Source organism: Carettochelys insculpta, chromosome 22 (assembly GCF_033958435.1).
Source record: "Carettochelys insculpta isolate YL-2023 chromosome 22, ASM3395843v1, whole genome shotgun sequence".
Classification (NCBI taxonomy): domain Eukaryota; kingdom Metazoa; phylum Chordata; order Testudines; family Carettochelyidae; genus Carettochelys; species Carettochelys insculpta.
This window is the reverse complement of record NC_134158.1, coordinates 14400628-14418060: the sequence shown is the minus strand read 5'-3', so window position 1 is coordinate 14418060 and position 17433 is coordinate 14400628. Positions and strand designations below refer to the sequence as shown.

The 17433-nt window shown below is 63.6% G+C and overlaps 2 protein-coding genes across 2 annotated transcripts; one reads left to right on the top strand and one right to left on the bottom strand.

Moving 5' to 3' along the window:
* The first annotated feature begins 1638 nt into the window (after nt 1-1638).
* On the top strand, nt 1639-4658 carry PPP1R15A (protein phosphatase 1 regulatory subunit 15A). The gene is made up of 3 exons (XM_075017756.1): nt 1639-1776; nt 2460-3495; nt 4119-4658. The coding sequence occupies exons 2-3, from the start codon at nt 2575-2577 to the stop codon at nt 4416-4418; spliced, it is 1221 nt and encodes a 406-aa protein (XP_074873857.1). The 5' UTR covers nt 1639-1776; nt 2460-2574; the 3' UTR covers nt 4419-4658.
* Nucleotides 4659-4703: 45 nt separating this feature from the next.
* On the bottom strand, nt 4704-16287 carry NUCB1 (nucleobindin 1). The gene is made up of 13 exons (XM_075017755.1): nt 16219-16287; nt 15114-15241; nt 13195-13302; nt 12427-12559; nt 12061-12164; nt 11673-11858; nt 10922-11012; nt 10377-10435; nt 9862-9954; nt 8486-8575; nt 8053-8223; nt 7641-7740; nt 4704-7380 (listed from the first exon to the last, which is right to left on the bottom strand). The coding sequence occupies exons 2-13, from the start codon at nt 15225-15227 to the stop codon at nt 7292-7294; spliced, it is 1338 nt and encodes a 445-aa protein (XP_074873856.1). The 5' UTR covers nt 15228-15241; nt 16219-16287; the 3' UTR covers nt 4704-7291.
* Nucleotides 16288-17433: the final 1146 nt, after the last annotated feature.

Genomic DNA, 17433 nt, shown 5'->3' with positions numbered 1-17433 from the left:
CCCAGTCCCCCCACCCTAACCACAAGGCCTCACTCCCTTCTCCAGCCAGCGAGGGAACCCAGGAGTCCTGGCTCCTGCGTGCACACCCTTTAGCTCTGTTTCCAGTTTCCTAGTGCTGGTTGTTGTGTTGTGTGCCTTGGTGCGGTGCCCTGCGTTATGCCAGTTGTGTTCCAGTCCACAGGCAGTAAGGCCCGGGTGTTGTGTTGCATGGCCTGCTGAAAATCCCCAGGCCTGGGTCATTTTGACCTGTTATGTCTGCACCCCGAGGCCATGATGTGTGTTGTGCTGCTGGGTTTTGGCATGTGACGGCCTTACAGAACCTGGGAGGCCTTTGTACTGAGTTTTGCTCAGCTGTGGTGTTAGGTGTGTGTTGGATTGTGGAGTGGTGGTATTCAAGGTGCTGGAGTAGGCTGTGATTGCCATATTGTGTTGCCATATTGTGGTTGCATTGCCTGTGTTGTATCATGATTGTGTTGCACATTTCCTTAGTTGACTGTTGGGGTGGGATGCTATTGTGTGATTGCTCTGTTGTGTGTCTGTCGGATTGCGACTGTGTTGTGCCCTTGCTAGGGTGTGTGGGGTCCATTTGCTCTGTTGTATTGTGCTGTGTGGCACTGTGGGCGTGCCACTGTGCAGTGTAGCTTGTAGGTGCTACAGTGTGAGGCGTTGTGGTGTGTGGTTTGTGATGTAGTTTTTTTCACTCCATTGTGTATTTTGCCCATTGCGCACTGTGACGTATATTGTGTATGTGCTGCATTGTGGACTGTTGTGCATGTGTTTGGGGTGGGAGGAGGTTGTGTGGCACTCAGCTCTGTTATTTAGGTGCCATGCTCTAAATCAGTGTGTGTTGTATTGTGTTGCACTTCTGGTTATGTGTTGGGTTGCATGTGTGTTGCGTTGCTGGCTCTCTCATTGCAGGGCAGGGAAGGATAGGATTGTGCTATGTGGTGTGTTGTGCTTGGGTGTTGGGCTGTGTGTGGTTTTGTGTTGTGCAGGCACCTGTGTTTTGTTGTACTGGGCAATGTGTTGCTGTGTTGGGCTGAGCTGAGCTGTGTGTTGTGTTGTGCTGGGCACGTGATTGGCTGTATGTGTGGTTGTGCTGGGCTGTGTGTGTTGTTGTGTTCTGCTGGGCAGCTGCTGGGTTGTATGTTCCTGTGTTGTGCTGTGTATGTTTTGTTGAGCTGGGCTGTGTGTTGTGTTGTGTTGGTCTGTGTGTGCTGCTGTGCTGGGCTGTGTGTGTTGTGTTAGGCTGGGCTGTGTCTGTTGCTCTGCTGGGCTGTGTGTTGCTGTGCAGTGTGTTGTATTGGGTTGAGCTGTGACTTGTGTTGGGCTGTGTGTTGCTGTTTTGAGCTGTGTGTTGCTGTGTTGTGTTGTGTTGGGCTGTGCCTGTTGGTGGGCTGGGCTGTGTGTTGTGTTGGGCTGTGTGTTGCTGTATTGTGTTGTGCTGTGTCTGTTGCTGTGGTGGGCTGTGTGTTGTTGTGTTGTGTGTTGCGCTGTTGACCAGTGTGTGTTGCTGTGCTGTGTATGTTACGTAGCGCTGTGTTACTGACTACGTGCTAAGCTCCGTTGCCCCCTCCCGGCTGGCCCGTGACGTCACGCTGGCGTCAGCGGGCGGCCCTATTTAGCCCGGCCCGGCTCGCCCTGTTCCCACTTCTCTGCTTGCAGCCGCCGACTAGAGACCCAATGGAGCCGCTACCCGCCGCCGCCTGCCCCACGGACCCCGCCCGCGCCGCGCCCGCCACCTGCTGCTGGGGCGCCCTGCTCACTGGCTGAGCGGTAAGGGGGGACCCCGAGATCCCTGCCCTGCGCCCCTCCCCCCTCGAGCCCTCCCTCCACTTAGGGGGTGCTGCCCTCCGACCGAGTCCCTGAGCGCCCCAAGCAGCTCTCCCTCCCTCCCCCCGTGCCCTGCTGTGGGCTGGGGGGATGTTGAAACTTTGTGGGGCCCTCTTCTTTCAAAGGTGCCCCTGTCCCTCCCCCCTCTGATACCGCCCCCCCCCCCCCGCGGCAGTCCAGCCGGAGCTGCCGACCTCCCGCTGACCCCTCATGGCTCTGACTGGCTGGTCCCTGGAGTCCCCCGTCTCTGGGTTGGGGTGTAGCTGGCCTCGGGGAGACGCTTGGAGGAACCGGGCATGCCCCAGGGTAACTTCAGTCACTCAGCAGGAGACTCTGGAAGGACAAAGGTCTCTGAACGACACCCTCTCCCCTGCCCGGGAAAAACCCTAGAAGGGAAACTGAGTCACGGAGCCAGGGATTGAACCCGGGCATCCTGGCTCCCAGCTGGCCCTCTCTGATTCTCAGTGGCTGCTGAGAAGTAGGAAGACTTGCAAGCGGGGGTGGGGTGGGAGCCCCCAGACCCTAGAGGGCAGGTTTGTGGCCTGGGGATCAGCTCCCCACACACGTGCACCCTGGGCTGCTGGATTCCCCGAGAATGACGTGTTTTCTGGCCTTCCTCATTCCAGCTGCTGAGAGAAACATGACTACATCAGGTCCCTGCTACCAGGTGACCTCTGACACACACTGTCCTGGCCAGCCAGACTCTTCCTGGGCTACTGGCATCACCTCCCTGCGGCAGTGATGAGGAGGAGGAGGAGGAGGCAGAGGAGGAAGGGCCGTGGACCCCCCCGCCCACGGGTGGCAGGTGGGGTTGGTGGGCACCATGCCTTGGCTATCCCACTCCCGGAACAGCCAGAAGCCCTGGAGCTAGGGAAGGATATCGTGGCTGCTCCTCAGCAGATGAGAGATGGTCCTGCCACACCGGAGGGGCCAGGCCCCCACTGGGGACCAGGGAAAAATGCAGGGGGAAGCCCCCAAGGGCCTTCCCGAGACTTGGAGGAGGGGGCAAGCTGTGAAGGGGAACAGACCACAGCCCAGCCAGAGATGGAGGAAGGTCTGGAGAAGGCTGGGCATGCTCAGAAGCAACCTCTGGAAAGTCAACTCTGCCTTCCCCGTCCTGCCAGGCTGGGGGTGAACAGTGAGAGATGCGAAGGAGGCCCCATGCCACCTGGGGGAGAGGCCACTGGCAGCCCACAAGGCAGCATGACCCCAGCACGCCCCAGCACCCAGAGCCCCCTGGTCCTGTCCTTGTTCTACTGCCCCTCGGAGGAGGAGGAGGATGGAGACTGGCCCAGCGAGGACGAAGGGGGTTGCTCTGGTGCAGACTGGACCGATTCAGAGGAGGAGCCGGAGAAGGACATGGTGCTGTGGGGGTCCCCAAGCCGTGGGCAGGATCCCCTTAACCCGCTCCACTTGGCCATGGCCCCTGTGAGCCCCAGCCCACCACGGCCCAAGGACCGGGAATTGTGGGTGTCCTCCTACCTCCACACGCCAGACTTGGAGATGGAGAAGTGGGGGGACCCCTGGAGACCCCCGGAAAAGCCCTGGCCCATGAGACAGGCTGGCCCTCGTCAGACGCCTGGCTGTAAGCTGGGATCACCCGGAGCTGAGGACCCCGCCATGGCACAGGCCCTGGACTTGCCGTGCGACCGGGCCAAGAAGGTGAGCTACAGCCAGGACTCCTGGGTTCTCCCAGTTACCCTAAGCACAGGCCCAGAGGCCTGCTGGGTAATTTCAGGGGGTGACATCAGATTGACCTGCCTCCCTGAGGGGCGAGTCTGGCGCAACACCCTGAAAGAGGCCGCGGGGTCCCAGGGGCTTCTCCGAGCTGGGCGAGTCAACCTCTGCTCCCCTGCAGCGTGGCTGGTGCCCCTCGCTCCCACCCTAGGCTGCTTTCGAAACCCCTAGCAATTTCCAAGTAACTCTGGGCTCTCCCGGAAGGGATGACGTCAGCCTCTGAGTCATTGGCAGTCGTCCCACGCCTGGGGCAGAGCGGACTGGTCCAGACCAGCTGCTGCTTGGGAGTTAGAATGGGGGAAGCGTGTCCTGGTGGTTAGAGCTGGGGGGCAAGAGGAATGGGGTGCAGTGGTTGGGGGCAGCCTGGAGCCTGGACTCTCAGGTTCTATGCCTGGCCCTGGGAGGGGAGTGGGGTGCAGGAGCCTGGATTCCTGGGTTCTCCCCCTAGCTATGATAGGGGAGTGGGGGCTAGTGCTGGGCTTTTCCCTGTAGGGTGCCCCCATGTCCCCAGGTTCTGGGGCCTCCTCTCACCTGCTTGCTCTCCCCAGGTCCGGTTCTCCCCTGTGGTCACCGTACACCCCCTGGTGGTCTGGTCCTTCGCCAGCCGGGCTGCCCGCCGGGGGCCCTGGGAGGAGCTGGCCCGGGATCGGGACCGTTTCTGCCGCCGCATCAAGCAGCTGGGGGCCATCCTGGGGCCCTGCCTGGAGCCGGCACACAGGGCCCGAGTCTGGAGTATGATCCATGGCCCAGCAGAAGAGCAGCTGCCCTTCCCCCACCCTGGGGCGCAGGGCATACCCCTCCCAGTCAGCTCTGAGGGCCCAGGCGTCCGGGATGGAAGACTGGGGTAGGGCACAGACTGTCCCCCGCTGCTGCCAGCCTTGCTCCTTCTGTCTCCAAAGCCAGGACTCCTGGCTTCTCTCCCCAGCCTGGCAAGAAGCAGACACTCGTGGCTACAGTGGGCCAGGAGCCAGGACTCTGGGGTTCAAGGGCAGTGACTTTACCTACCTCCGTCACTGAGCTGGGGAAGCAGCTGGTCGCTGCAGCTTCTGTTCAATACTAGAGAACGAAGCTAAAAGTGAGGGGGTGGGGGGCAGTGGGGTTCCCTCTGGACATGTATTTACAGGTCAGACCCGTTCATTATTTATTTCCTTGTGTGGCTTTTTTATTGACTGTCTTAATAAACAGCTCCCCCAAGGGTGGCCTCCCTCGGCCTGTTCTTCCAGCAACCCAAGGGGCAGGGGATGGCATGAGGCCATAGAGGGAGGCTGAGTTGTACCCTGCGACTGAAGGGCCCAACCATCACCACCAGGCGCTTATTTTATTCCAGGCCTAGGTCCTGCTTGGCCCAGCCTGCCCACCACAGAGTGAAACTAAGTGCTAGGAGAGGGCCCATCCCCCTCTGGGCTGGGGGAGTGGAGCCTACTGGCTACAGCAGGGAGAGGCTAGGAGGCAGGACTCCTGGGTTCTCACCTGGCTTGAAGGGGGTAGGGAAAAAACTGCTGGTCTCCTTCTAAGAGGCAGGGGCCTGCCTCAGCTTCCCCAGCTGCCCCCCACCCCCCCATGGAGAAGAATTCTGTGGGGGTGGCTCTCAGCTGCTAGCCAGGGTGAGGGGGTGCTCCCCACCCAGCTGTTGAGATGTTCCCAGGGGGTGACTCAAACCCAGTGACTCAAGGGCGTGGGAGGGATGTGTTCAGCTGTTCCGTAAGGTTGCCCCATCCATCAGTTGCCAGGCTTGACTGGGGGCCCAGGCTGGCAGCCCTGAGTTCCCCTCTGGCCCAGGATGCTGAGGCTTGTCCTGCCCCTTGCAACCCCCTGAGCAGTTGGGGTCAGAGCTGCCATCCCCTGCTGCTGAACTGGAGGGAGGGGGCCCAGCTCAGCAGGGGGTAACTCCCTCTCCATGGCTCTGCTCTGAGCTTGTCCATCTCTGACTTCCAGCCCCTGGGCCTTGCTCAGCTGCTGCCTGCCCCGGCCTTTGCCAAACACGCTGACCCTAGGCCCCTGCCTGGTCTGTGCCTTTCATGTGCACAGTTCTAAGCCCTCCCTTGCCTCGGGCTGGGGCTCCCCTGGCCCTGCTGTGGTTAGCCACATCCCAGCTTCCCCCTGCCTCTCACTTTCCACCATCTCCCCCAAGCTGCATGCAGCAGCCACACCACTTCTCTGCTCCCTGGTGGGTGCCCCTGTGGATGCATCCCACAATCCCCTAAGCTGCCCCCCAAGCAGGTGTGGCTGATTGGCCTCCCTGTGATTCTCCCCTGACCCCCATCTTTTCTAACGCCCTGTCCCAGGAGAGCAGCCCCCTAGGTACAATGGCTGCAGGGCTCAGCAGGAGGGACTTGTTCTGCCCCACATGACCCCTGGAACATGCAGGAGCCGTCCCTGGGGCTGGAGCAGCATCAGTGGCGAAGCAGAACCCCCACAGCCACCCCCTGGTGCAGCTCTGGATGGCCCCTCTGCACAGGACTGTTTATTCTGCCCTGTCTGGATGGGGGGGAGCAGGGTGGGGGTCCCCCAAAAAACAGCCCAACTCTCACTGAGCCTGAAGGATTTCCCCACAGCCTGGCAGCACCAGGCTCCCTGGTGGTTGCTGAAGGGGAGAAAGCACAAGCAGCACAGCAGTAGGGCGCCGGGGGCCATCCTGATCTCTCATCTGCAGCCGCACTAGCAGCTCAGCCCAGCCCCCTGCAGCGAGGGGCCAGTCGCCGCCAGCACACCCCAAAAAGGAGACCCCCAGACATCTTAACTTATCCCTTTATGTGGGAAGCTGGGGCTGCAGCCAGGGCCCGGTGAGGCTGAGTGCAGAGTGGGGGGGGCACAGAGGACCCCCCCCACACACCCATCCTGGGAGCTGGGGAGAACACAGGCAGAGCGGCCAGGTCGGTTTCAGTCCTGGTGAGTGGCCAAGAGGCACAGGGGGCTCTGGCTCCCCCCAGGGCAAGGTACCTCCCCTTAGAACAGGCTGGTGCACAGGCTCTGTTTGGGTCAGGCTCCGCCCCCCTCAAGCTCTGGGGGGCCCCAGGCTGGGGGAGGGTTTCATGGGGGCAGTGGGGAACCACCCCCCCCCGATCATGGTGGGGAGCAGGGTCACGGGCAGGGGGTCGTACCCTGCTGCTCCAGCGCTCGGCAGGTGGGCGGCTCCCCTCTGGTATCACTCACTCCCCTTTCCTGCAGGCTCAGGCCAGTGGGGGTGTTTGTCTCATTCACTAGCCCAAGAGCTGAGAGAATTCAGGGGAGTCCCTGCCCCTCCCCCAGAGGAGGGATGACTGCAGGGGGGCAGAAGAGGGGACCAAGCCCCTGGGGGGGAGGACACAGCTGAGAGCCCAGCTGAGTCCCTCTTCCATGATGGGGGGCCAGGGTACCCCCAATGCACTGCAGCCGAGCCCACCGGCCGAGGATCTGCAGGTGTACGAAGAGGGCCAGGGCCGAGACAGTGCTGGGCCTACCCAGCATGCCCTGCAGGAGCCCCTGACCCACACACCTGCCAGGCAAGCGGGCCTGGGGGGAAGCTGGGGCAGTGCTAGGGGGCAGGTGGCCCCCAGCCCCTGCTCCAGAAAACAGACAAGGCTCAATTCCCCCCCGCACTGGCCAAGACAGGGACTGCAGCCTTTGGCCTAACAACCACCCCCCCACCACGCCCCCACCCCCAGGGGAGGGGGCGGGGTCCAGCAGAGAAAAGGGTGGGGCCAATGCAAGGCCCCACCCACCTCCCTGCTCACTCCGGGGATCACTGGATCTGGACCTCAGGCTGCGACGACGGTGGCTGGCTTGGGGGGGGCTCCACATGGTTCTGGTCACGGTCCTGGGCAGCCGGATCTGGACGAGACACAGGAGAAGTGGGATGGCCCAAAGTAACGAGGCCCCTCTCCCCTCCCGCAACGAAGAAACCAGGAGTCCTGGCTCCTCCCTCCCCCACTCCACTCCCTAGACCTCACTCCCCTCCCAGGATGGAACCCAGGAGTCCTGGCTCTTCCCCACCCCCACTCTACCCCTTGAGACCTCACTCCCCTCCCAAGATGGAACCCAGGAGTCCCAGCTCCCCCGCTCTAACCACTAGCCCCCACTGCCCATCTTACCTGCTGGGGCAGCATGTGGGGCCTGGGCCTGGAATTTGGGCTCCTTAGCCACTAGGGCCTCCCCCTGCTGGATTTTCCTCTGCTCCATCTGCAGCACAGCCTGGCGGAAAGCAGGGGGATGAGTTCCGGGCCCCCCGGGGTGGGGGGCGGGATATGCTGGTATCTTCCCCCACCCGACCCACAGCCCCTCCCTCGGGAAGGGACGCATGGCGGGGGGAGGGACAGAACCCCCCCCCTTGCTGAGCACCCCACCCATGTGACAACTGTGGGGCGAGGGGCAAGCCGACACCCCCATAACGCCCCACTGCCTGGGGCAGCTGCCCACCCCCCCCCCCCCATCTGCAAGGGGCAAGGCCCCACCACTTCCCGGGGCGGGGGGAAGGGCCCCCCCCGCTGCAGCCCCTCCCCCCACCTGCTGATACTCCTTCTTCTGGGCGTCCAGCTGGACCTGCTGCTGCTGCAGGTCCTGGTGCTGGCGCTGCAGCTGCTCCGCCCGTCGGCTCAGCTCCGCCTCCTGGGCCGCTAGCTCCGCCTCAAACCGCTGCAGCTCCGCCTCCGAGTACACCTGGGTCTCATCTACTGTCTGTGGGAGGGCGGTGGTGTGGACTCAGGGCTCACCCTGCCTCATATCTTCCAATTCCCTCCCCACAGCAGAGCCCGGGAGACAAACCCCACCCCCCACACAGCAGAACCCAGCAGATCCCTCCCCCATCCCCATAACAGAGCCCCGGAGACACCCCCCCAACACACACACGTCCCACAACAGAACCTGGGAGACAGACCCCCCCCCCCCCCCACAACCCTGCTCTCTGCCGCAGAGCCCAGCAATGTCCCCTGACACCCACCTCCCAGCCTCCAGCCTCGTTAAACTCCTTCTTCTCGGTGGATTTCAGGAACTCCTCCAACGTCACCAGCCGGTCCTGGTTCAAGTCCACCTGGGGGGATGTCAGGGTGAGATGGAGCCCCCCAGCCTACCCTTTTCCCACCTCTCCTCTGATCCCCCCATGCCCCAAAGATGTGAAGTGTTAGTCTGACTCTGTCCCCGTCCCTTAGCCTCTGCGATGTGCTTCTGGGGACAGAGGAAGGAATTTCTTCCCTGTGCCTGGGCACTAGGGCTGGGCTGTAACAGGGACCCCTAGACAATGGGAATAGAGACGGGGCTCTCCCCGCTTCTGGGGACTGTTGGCACAGGCTGCTGCGTGCCCCCAAACTGACGTGATGCTGTGAGCGACTGACCATGCGGTGTCAGGTGTCCGTGGCTCTGAACCATCATTGCATGTGTAAATGGCAGGTAACGAAGCCACCGTGACCTTCGGCTTGACCCTGAGCTGAGCCAACGGAAACCGTAGGGTGTGGACGGACAGACAGTATGAGGAAGTACAAGCTGGGAATGCCTGAGAGGGGACCCTACACCCGTGCCGTCACCAGCCGACTGGCAGATGGAACGGGACAGGCGGGGTGGAAAAGATGATGGCCAGAGACAGATGAGCGCTCTGTCCTGGTGACAGAAAGGAGGACTCAAAGGCATGGCAGGAAAGAGGCACTCCCTGATATTTGTGGGGGGCGGGAGGGCAGGAAAAGGCAATGGACAGTTCTGTGGGTGTTACACCTTCCGCCTTCCAACAGGGCATGACCAGCAGCTGCTATGAGTTAGGGACCACGGTGAAGAAGTGATTGATCGATTCCCCGATTCCCCACAACTTCGGGGTCCTTTTGCCCCAGACAGGGCTGCGGCACACAAAGCACAGGGCCAACAAAGCGAATCTGCTGCCTGGGGGGCGAGGGGCCGGAGGGGAACGGGCTGGGGGGCTGGAACTAGGAATTGGGGCGCGGCACCGTGGGATGGGACGGGCTGCAAGAGACAGCGAAGCTGGAGGCACGGAGGGTGGCACCCTGGCAGGGACACACCAGGCAGCTCATTCCTTGAGGACCCTTCTGGGCGCCTCCATCTGCTGTGGGCCAGCTGCAGGTTCGGGGGCAGGGCCCAGGCCAGACACTGGGGGGCAGGGAGGATTCAACCCCCACCCCACTCCCTGCCCAGGAAGGCGGCTGCAGCCGGAGGGGAACCAGGGTATTTGGGAAAGACCAGAGTCCTAGAGGGAGGGACCCAGGGCTACCCACCCTCAAGCCCGGCTGGGGGCACCTGGGAGCTCAGCAATGGGCCGAGTGCGGCGCAGACCCCCAACCCCTGGGGCCGCGCAGTGGCCCCCTCCTCTCTCACGTTCTTCATGACGTGCTCCCGCATGCGCAGACGCTCCTCCTCCATCTCCAGCATGTCGTCCTCCTCGTTCCGCGGGTCGTACACCTTCTCCAGCTGCGCGGAGACGCCCGTCAGCCCTGGCTCCGCCCCCAATAGCCCCGCCCACCATGCTGCTCATGGCCCCGCCCATCCCAGTCCCACTCATGCCCCAATGGCAATGCCCACCCCTACTGCTTAGCCATGCCCATTGCTGCCCCATCTACCCCCTGCAATGGCTGGGCTCCCAACACAGCTCAGCCCTCAATGGCCCCACCCACCTCCCTGCTCTGCACCCCTCTCCAAGCACAGCCCCCCAGAACAGCTACCCTGCAGGGCCTCCCACCCCAATGCCGCCAGCCCCCCCAGTCCTCCCCACACTCCCCCACCAGCCCCCCATCCCAGCCCCGCTGCACTTCCCCACCAGCCCCGCAACACCTGCCGCCAGCCCCCCCACCCCAGACCCCCCCCCCCCACACCCCCACCCAGAGGGAGCTCACCTCCTTGGTGAACAGCGCTTCCAGCTCCTGCTCGTCCAGGACCCCGTCGCTGTTCGTGTCTGCGGCAGAGGGAAATGAGCGCAGCCGGGCCGGGAACCTGTCCTTGGTGGGTGTGGGGGGGCCGCCGGCTCTCCCCTCCCCCAGCCCAGGGCAGGGCCTGTCCCCTCACTTCGCTCCCCCCCAGCGCTGCCTGGGGGGAGCTGAGATTCCCACGTCATTCGCCCCCGCCCCCCACCTGCAGTGGGGCCAAGGGCTGAATGCGCCAGGGAACCTGGGGGTCAGTTTCTCGCCACCCACTGAGGAGTGGGATGATCTGCTATGTTACAGTGCAGGGGCTGGGGGCGGCTCCTTCCTAGACCTGCCCCCCATCACACCCCAAGGGCTCTGGCGTCCAACAAAGCTTGTGCCTCTCCCCAGCTGCTGCACCCCCCAGCCAGAGGGCGGCACATCTGGGGTGTTCAACTCCCCTGGCGGGATCAGGGGGCAGAGAACTCTCAGCTGCTGCGGGGTGTCCCCAGGCCGGGGGCAGGAGAAGGGCCCCTCACCGTGCAGTTTGAAGAAGGTTTTGGGGTTGAACTCATTGGGGTCCAGGCCGTCCGTCTCCTCCCAGACCTCCTTGAGCTGATCCCGGCTGCCCTGCAGGGCGGAGTGAGGATAGAACCCAAGAGTCCCGGCTCCGACCCAGCCCCCCAACCCCCTCCCAGAGCCAACTACCCACCAGCCCCAGGCTTGGGCTCCTTCCATTTGAACCAAAAGGCACTGGGGAGTCATCAAGTCCAGTTGCCTACCCCGGCCAGCCCCACTGACAGGGTCTGTCTGAGCTGCACTTCTCCAGCGATGGGGGTCCCACAGCCCCCTGGGCCCTGCCCAGTGCTGAGCCCGACAGGAGTTGTTCCAACATCCCTCCCCACACTTGCAGCGCATTGCTCCTTGTCCCGCCCTCGGAGGCCCAGGAGAACAGTTTTCCTCCCTCCTCCTCTTCCTAACGCCCTTAGGCCTTGGGAAGCCGCCATCTCATCTCCAGACCCCGTTCTATCCTCCCTCTCGCTCCGGCCAGCAGGTCCCGGCTGTTAGCCCGTTCTGCTGCCCTTTGCACACCAGCTTCCCGCTGCTGACTCCGATTTAGCTTGTGGCCCCCCTGACCCCAGACCTCCCCCAGCCAGGCCGAGACCCGCAGGCGCCCAGACATGGCTGCGCCCTGCAGCGAGGAGTTCCGCAGGTAAGCTCGGTCCTAGGGGATCTGCTGGCTCTGGGGTGTGCTGCAGTCTGTACCGGGGGGTGGTGGGCGGACCGTACCGGGATGTTGACTTTGGGGTGCTCCTTGTGCTTCTGGCGCAGCTCCTGGAAACGGGCCTCCTCTGCCCGCCGCTTCTCCTCGTCCAGCGACTTGAGGTACTCCCGCCGCTCGTGCTCCTTCAGCATCTCGTAGCGCTTGAATTCCTCGTGGTGTGCCGCATCGTAATTCTCCAGGTCCTTGGTGGCCTGCCGGGCGGGGGGAAGGGGGTCAGTGCAGGACCCAGGAGTCCTGGTTTCCCCCCACCCCCGCCAACTACATCGCGTTCTTCCCTGGGGGGTCCTTCCCCAAACCCCAATCTCTGCCCCCAAGCTGGGAGAATCCATTGGATCTGAGAAGCCCCCCACCAGCTACCCCAGGGAAGTGGTGCCTTCCGGTTCCTGCACTCACCGCCCGGATGAGCAGCTCCAGGTCGCGGGCCTCAAAGGTGTGCTGGTTCTGGGGGTCCAGGTGCTCAAACTGCTTCAGCAGCCCCAGGTGGTCGATCTGCACATCTGGGGGAGACAAGGCCTGGCTGGGGCAGGGAGAATGGGGCAGGGCCTCTCCCTCTGAGCGGAGTCTGGTGGGGGCTGGAGAATGGGGCCTGTCCTCCTCCGTGGGGGTGTCAAATCTCATCCCCCCCCTTACCTGGCTGGGCAACGGATGCTGGGGGGAGGGGGGGGACAGGTAAAAGCACAGCTGGGGTAAGGGCCCGAGCTCTCCCCGCCCCCCTCCCTGCGCCGGGGAAGGGACCCAGGTGTCCGAGCCCCCGCTCACTCTGCTCCATGGTGGCGTCCATCTTGGCCTTGAGCAGCATGCGGAGCCGGGAGACCTCCTGCCGCTTCAGCTCGTCCAGCTTCGTGCGGACGTGGTGGCTCACGAAGTCCAGCTCCTTGCTCAGCTTCCCACTCTGCCCCAGGGGGAGGAGTCGGGGTAAAGGCGTGCCCCCATCCCCTGCCCCGTCCCCAACAGCCAATGACATGCCTCCCACCCCACCCCCCATCCCAACAGCCAATGACGCGCTTCCTGCCCCAGCCGCCAATGACATGCCTCCCGCCCCGCCCCCACCCACCCCACACCCTGCCCCAACAGCCAATGACACGCCTCCCACCCCCCCACACCCTGCCCCAACAGCCAATGACACACCTCCCGCCCCCCCCCACACCCTGCCCCAACAGCCAATGACACGCCTCCCGCCCCCCCCCACACCCTGCCCCAACAGCCAATGACACGCCTCCCGCCCCCCCCATACCCTGCCCCAACAGCCAATGACACGCCTCCCGCCCCCCCCACACCCTGCCCCAACAGCCAATGACACGCCTCCCGCCCCCCCCCACCCTGCCCCAACAGCCAATGACACGCCTCCCGCCCCCCCCACACCCTGCCCCAACAGCCAATGACACGCCTCCCGCTCCACCTCCCCAGACCTGTGGATGTTGGGGTGGGGCATGGGACAATTACACACCACCTGCCCCACCCCAGGCCCTGCCCCCTGCCCTGGGGCTGTCACCCCAGAGGGGAAAGGCCCTGCCTGGTCTCTCTCACCTTGATGTCCTCCGCGTTGGCCGCCTGCAGTTTCTCCCGGAAGTGGCCGTCCGTCTCCAGCACGTTGATCACCTCCTGCAGGTAGCGGTGGTAATACAGCCCCGTGTCCTGCCCAGGGCAGCGCTGGGTCAGGCCGGGCTCCCTCCCAGATGGGAGCCCCCAGGGCCTGCACCTGAACCTGATGGTGTTCCAGGCCCTGGCCCTCCCCTCACTCCATCCTCCCAGCCCCCCCCCAGCACACCCTGCCCCAGCCAGGCACATGCAGCTGCCACCTGGCACATGATGGCCTGGCCTGATTCAGCCAACGTCTTACATGCGCCGTGAGGGGCCTGTCCTTGGGAGCCAGATGCCTGGTTCTTTCGCCAGCTCCGGGAGTGGGGTCAGGGGGCTAGTGGTTAGAGCCGGTGGGGGCGGGGACTAGCTGGCTATGATCACCCCTGCAAGGAACTCCAAGCCCTTGTGAAAAGTGACATGGAGAAAAACGTGCGAATAAACCTGGCGATTCGCCGCTGGGACACTCAACACAAACCGCCACCAGCTCCAGCTGATCACAGCAGCAGCCAAACTGCTCCACACGGCCTTGACTTATTGACCAGGGACAGGGATCGTTTTCCATGTGAGCTCCGCCCTGGGCAAAGGGACCTGGCAGGGCGTCTTCCCTCCTGCACTGGAGAGAGCGTCTCAACCGAACCCGGCGGTGTGATGGAGTGGGGGATATGTGCGTATGTGGGGGGCTCACAGAGGGTGTAGGGGTCCTGCTGAGGGTAACTGAGAGGACCAGGTGACACCTCTGGGCTGCAGACAAAGTGGGAGCTGGAGCCTGAGGGGTTTGAATGGGAACTGGGAGTTGGGAAGCAGTTAGGCTGGGGTGGGAGAGAGAGAGAGAGAGAGACAAAGGGCGGGGCAAGGCCCTGGCTTTGGGGGGCCCCTTGGGACCTCCTCTCCCCAGCATGGATTGGGCTGGCTGCCTCTGCTGGCTCCACTGACTCCTCTGTACAATGCTGTGCCCTATTGGCTAATAAACCCGCTGTTCTCCCACTGAGTGAGAGTCACTGCTGCCTGCAGACAGGGTGCAGAGCTTGGGGACCCCTGAACCCCATCACAGGCAGCCACTGCCCCTCATGTGCATTTCCATTCAGGGCCCAGAGAAATCCCGGCCCTGGTCGGTTCAAAGATGCAGCCCCCCTCTGTGACACCCTAAGAGGAACCCTGAGATTTCAGCCTTTCCAGCAGCTGTGCCCTGGCAGAAAACCTGTGGGTTTTACTGGCCACCCATCTGGTCTGTGGTCGCTCCTCAGGGTAATTGGGGCCGAAGCAGGAGATCGCCCCTCAGAGGAAGGCATGAGAACCCCACAGTGGGTGGCACTGCAGGAGGAGGGGGAGCAGAGCATGATGGGGGGGCTGGAGCCCAGGAGGATTTCATCTCCCCAAATGGGGGGTCCTGAAATACGCTGCTGGGGGCAGGGATTAAAGTGGGTGCCTGTGCTGGGCGGGGGCTGGAATGGGGGCATTACAGGGGGTAAAGCCGAAGGGGCCAGGTCCGAGGATCCTTCTCCAAAAGGGGGAGCTGCCTGGGGAAAGGGGGTCCCCTGCATGAGGCTCACCCCAGCTCAGCTTCCTGAGTGGGGACGGGGAGCCCAGGGATGTGCTGTGACTCCCCCAGCAGCTGCACTCAACTGCCTGAGAGGCTGTAGAAAAGGAGAGCTGGGATTGGGGGGGTGGGGGGGAAACACAGTTGCTGAGCTGTGCCTCAGTTTCCCCATCTAGAACAGGGAGTACGAGCCCTGCTTTAGATCACCGGAGGGGGGAATTCCAGCTCCTACAGGGCTCTGACGCTGCAGGCACCCGGATACACTGACCTAACCGGAGACTGGAAGACTCCCAGCTACATGGTAACCGAGCGCCATCCGGCCTCTTACCGGCGGTTCTGGGGGCGTCTCCTCTGCCGCCTTCTTCTCCCCCTTGGGCTGCTCGATGGGCACCGCCGTCGCCAGGCCAAACAGGGCTGCAACCAAAAGCCAGGAGGGAGCCATGATCTCCAGTTCACCTGCAGAGGACAGGTGGGTTGTTAGCAGGGAGGGCCAGCTGCAGGGCAGGGCTGGGGGAGAACTGGGGACTGAAGTGGGGGTTTCAGCCCATCCCCTGTTGTAGGGGGGTGGCCCATGTTGGTAGTTCCCTGGGCTGAAAAGGGGCTGGACCGCAGGGAGTGGGTTGGGGGCTCTCTGGAGCTAGGGGTCTATATGGGCCAGAGATTCTGAGGGACAGGGAGGTAAAGGGGTGTCCTTGTGCTGGGGTCATGCTTGGGTGGCTCCTTTTGTGGGGTTCACTCCCAGTGACTATACGTGGGGGGCAGCGAGTCCCAGAGCTGGGAGGGGCAGAACAGGGCACAGGAGCGGGGCTGGAGCCCAGGAGCGGGTATCTCCCCAAATGAGGGCTCCTGCAACATGTGGGGCTCACCCCAACAGCTGTGACGCTGGGGGGCAGGAAGTAAATGGGGTCCCTGTGCTGGGTGGGGCTGGAACGGGGGCCTCACTGAGGGAGGCACTTCAAGGGGGCAGGTGCGAAGGCCCTTCTCCAAAAGGGGGAGCTGCCTGGGAAAGGGGGAAGCCCGTCCTGGGCGGGGACAGGCTGGAGCAGATCCCAGTAAGGAAGGAGGGAATCAGGAGCGGGGAGGATCCCGGGTGGGGGCAGGCCCCGGGGAGAAGGGATCCCGGGGCGCAGAGCCTAGGGGAGGAGAGAAGGGACCCTTAAGGAGGCAGTTCCGGGGGAGGGACCCAGAGACAGGGAAGGTCCCAGAGGCAGAGGGGATCCTGCGGGGGTGGAGAAGGGGCGCTGGGGGGAGTGGACCCGAGGGGGGAACCCCAAAGGGGGCAGATCCCGGCAGGGTTGGGGGGACGCTGCGGGGCGGGATATGCAGTGGGGAGGAGGCAGGTCCAGGAGGGAACCCGGGGAGCGGAGCTCGGGGGAGGCCCAGCGGGGGGAGGGGGAACCGTAGGGGAGGGGTTCGGTCTCCCCACGACTCACACGGCGGCCCCGTTCCGCTCTCCGGCTCCGCTAGACTCAGCCCCGGAAACGACGCTTCCGTTCCGCTTCCCTCGGCTCGGAGCCCCGCCCCCTCATTTGCATTGAGAGCCCCGCCCCATCTATACCCCCGCCCTGCACTGCTCACTCTGCATGCCGCCCCGCCCCTTTCCCTACGTAGATTTACGTCATTATCCCCGACAGCCTCGCCCCCGGACTGTATTTGCATTAACGGCCACGCCCCCGTCTGTATTTGCGTGCACGGACACGCCCACTGATTCCACCTGCTGAATATTCCGCACCGGGAAGGGTGCAACTAGAAAGGGGGGGGACGGGGGCTCAGCCCCGCCCCCGCCCCGAGCCACCCAGACCCTGCCCCACTCCCTGCCCCTGGCCAGGTGGGGGCGGAGCTCCTGAAGGGGACAGTTCCTGCCCCACTCCCTGGCCCAGAGCCAGCCCAGCCCTTAGTCCAGGAGGGATTTAGGGATTTCGCCTTCCCCCCTTGTGGCCCAGTGGGGCTGTGGTGCGCCCCGGGCAGGCAGAAGGCAGCGCAGTGCTGGGGGGTCCCTGTGGGACTGAGGGTTAGTCAGGTTCAGCCTCACGCCAGGCTGGACGGTTCAATCCCCCTCCCAGCAGGGAAGGGGCCTGGGGTGGGAGCAGGGCAGGTGCTGCGCAGTGGGATGTAGTGGCTTAAAATGGGTTCACACAACCCCCTCCCCTCCCAGGGAGGTCTCCCCTCCCCCCATCTTCCCAGCTGCACCCAGAGATCTGCCCCCGCTGTCAGAAAGGGTGCCCAGGGCAGGCAGATGCAGGCTCCTCTGGGCTGCACCAGCAGGCAGCGTTCCCGCCTGCGAGGGCCATGGACACGGTGCAGCTCCTCCTCTGAGCTCCGCTGCCACTTTGGGGGAGTGGGCGCTGGGTGTGCTCCTCGCCCGCCGCTCTGCTACGCCCCTGCCTTGGGTGCCGGAGCAGAGCCAGGGGAGTAGGGAAAACTGGGAATGACATAAAAAGCCCGCAGAGCCCCTGCAGGCAGGGTCTGTCCCTCACTGGGTCTGGGCAGCACCTGGCATGATGGGGTCCTGAGCTCAGCTGGGGCAGGGTCTGTCCCTCGCATGTGGGTCTGGGCAGCCCATGGGGCCCTGATCCAACCTTGGCCTGTGCAATGGCTCCATCAAACCTGGCTCTGAGCCCTGGCTGGTTAACAAAGCAAAGCCGATT

Bases quoted from the DNA above. Each gene is read 5' to 3' on its own strand.
- PPP1R15A (XM_075017756.1), top strand. From the start codon at position 2,575: ATGAGGAGGAGGAGGAGGAGGCAGAGGAGGAAGGGCCGTGGACCCCCC. The intron at 3,496-4,118 runs GTGAGCTACAGC...TGCTCTCCCCAG, and splicing joins CGTGCGACCGGGCCAAGAAG to GTCCGGTTCTCCCCTGTGGT.
- NUCB1 (XM_075017755.1), bottom strand. From the start codon at position 15,227: ATGGCTCCCTCCTGGCTTTTGGTTGCAGCCCTGTTTGGCCTGGCGACG. The intron at 11,859-12,060 runs GTGAGTGCAGGA...CCCGCCCGGCAG, and splicing joins TGGAGCTGCTCATCCGGGCG to GCCACCAAGGACCTGGAGAA. The intron at 11,013-11,672 runs GTACGGTCCGCC...TCCGCCCTGCAG, and splicing joins ACCCCAAAGTCAACATCCCG to GGCAGCCGGGATCAGCTCAA.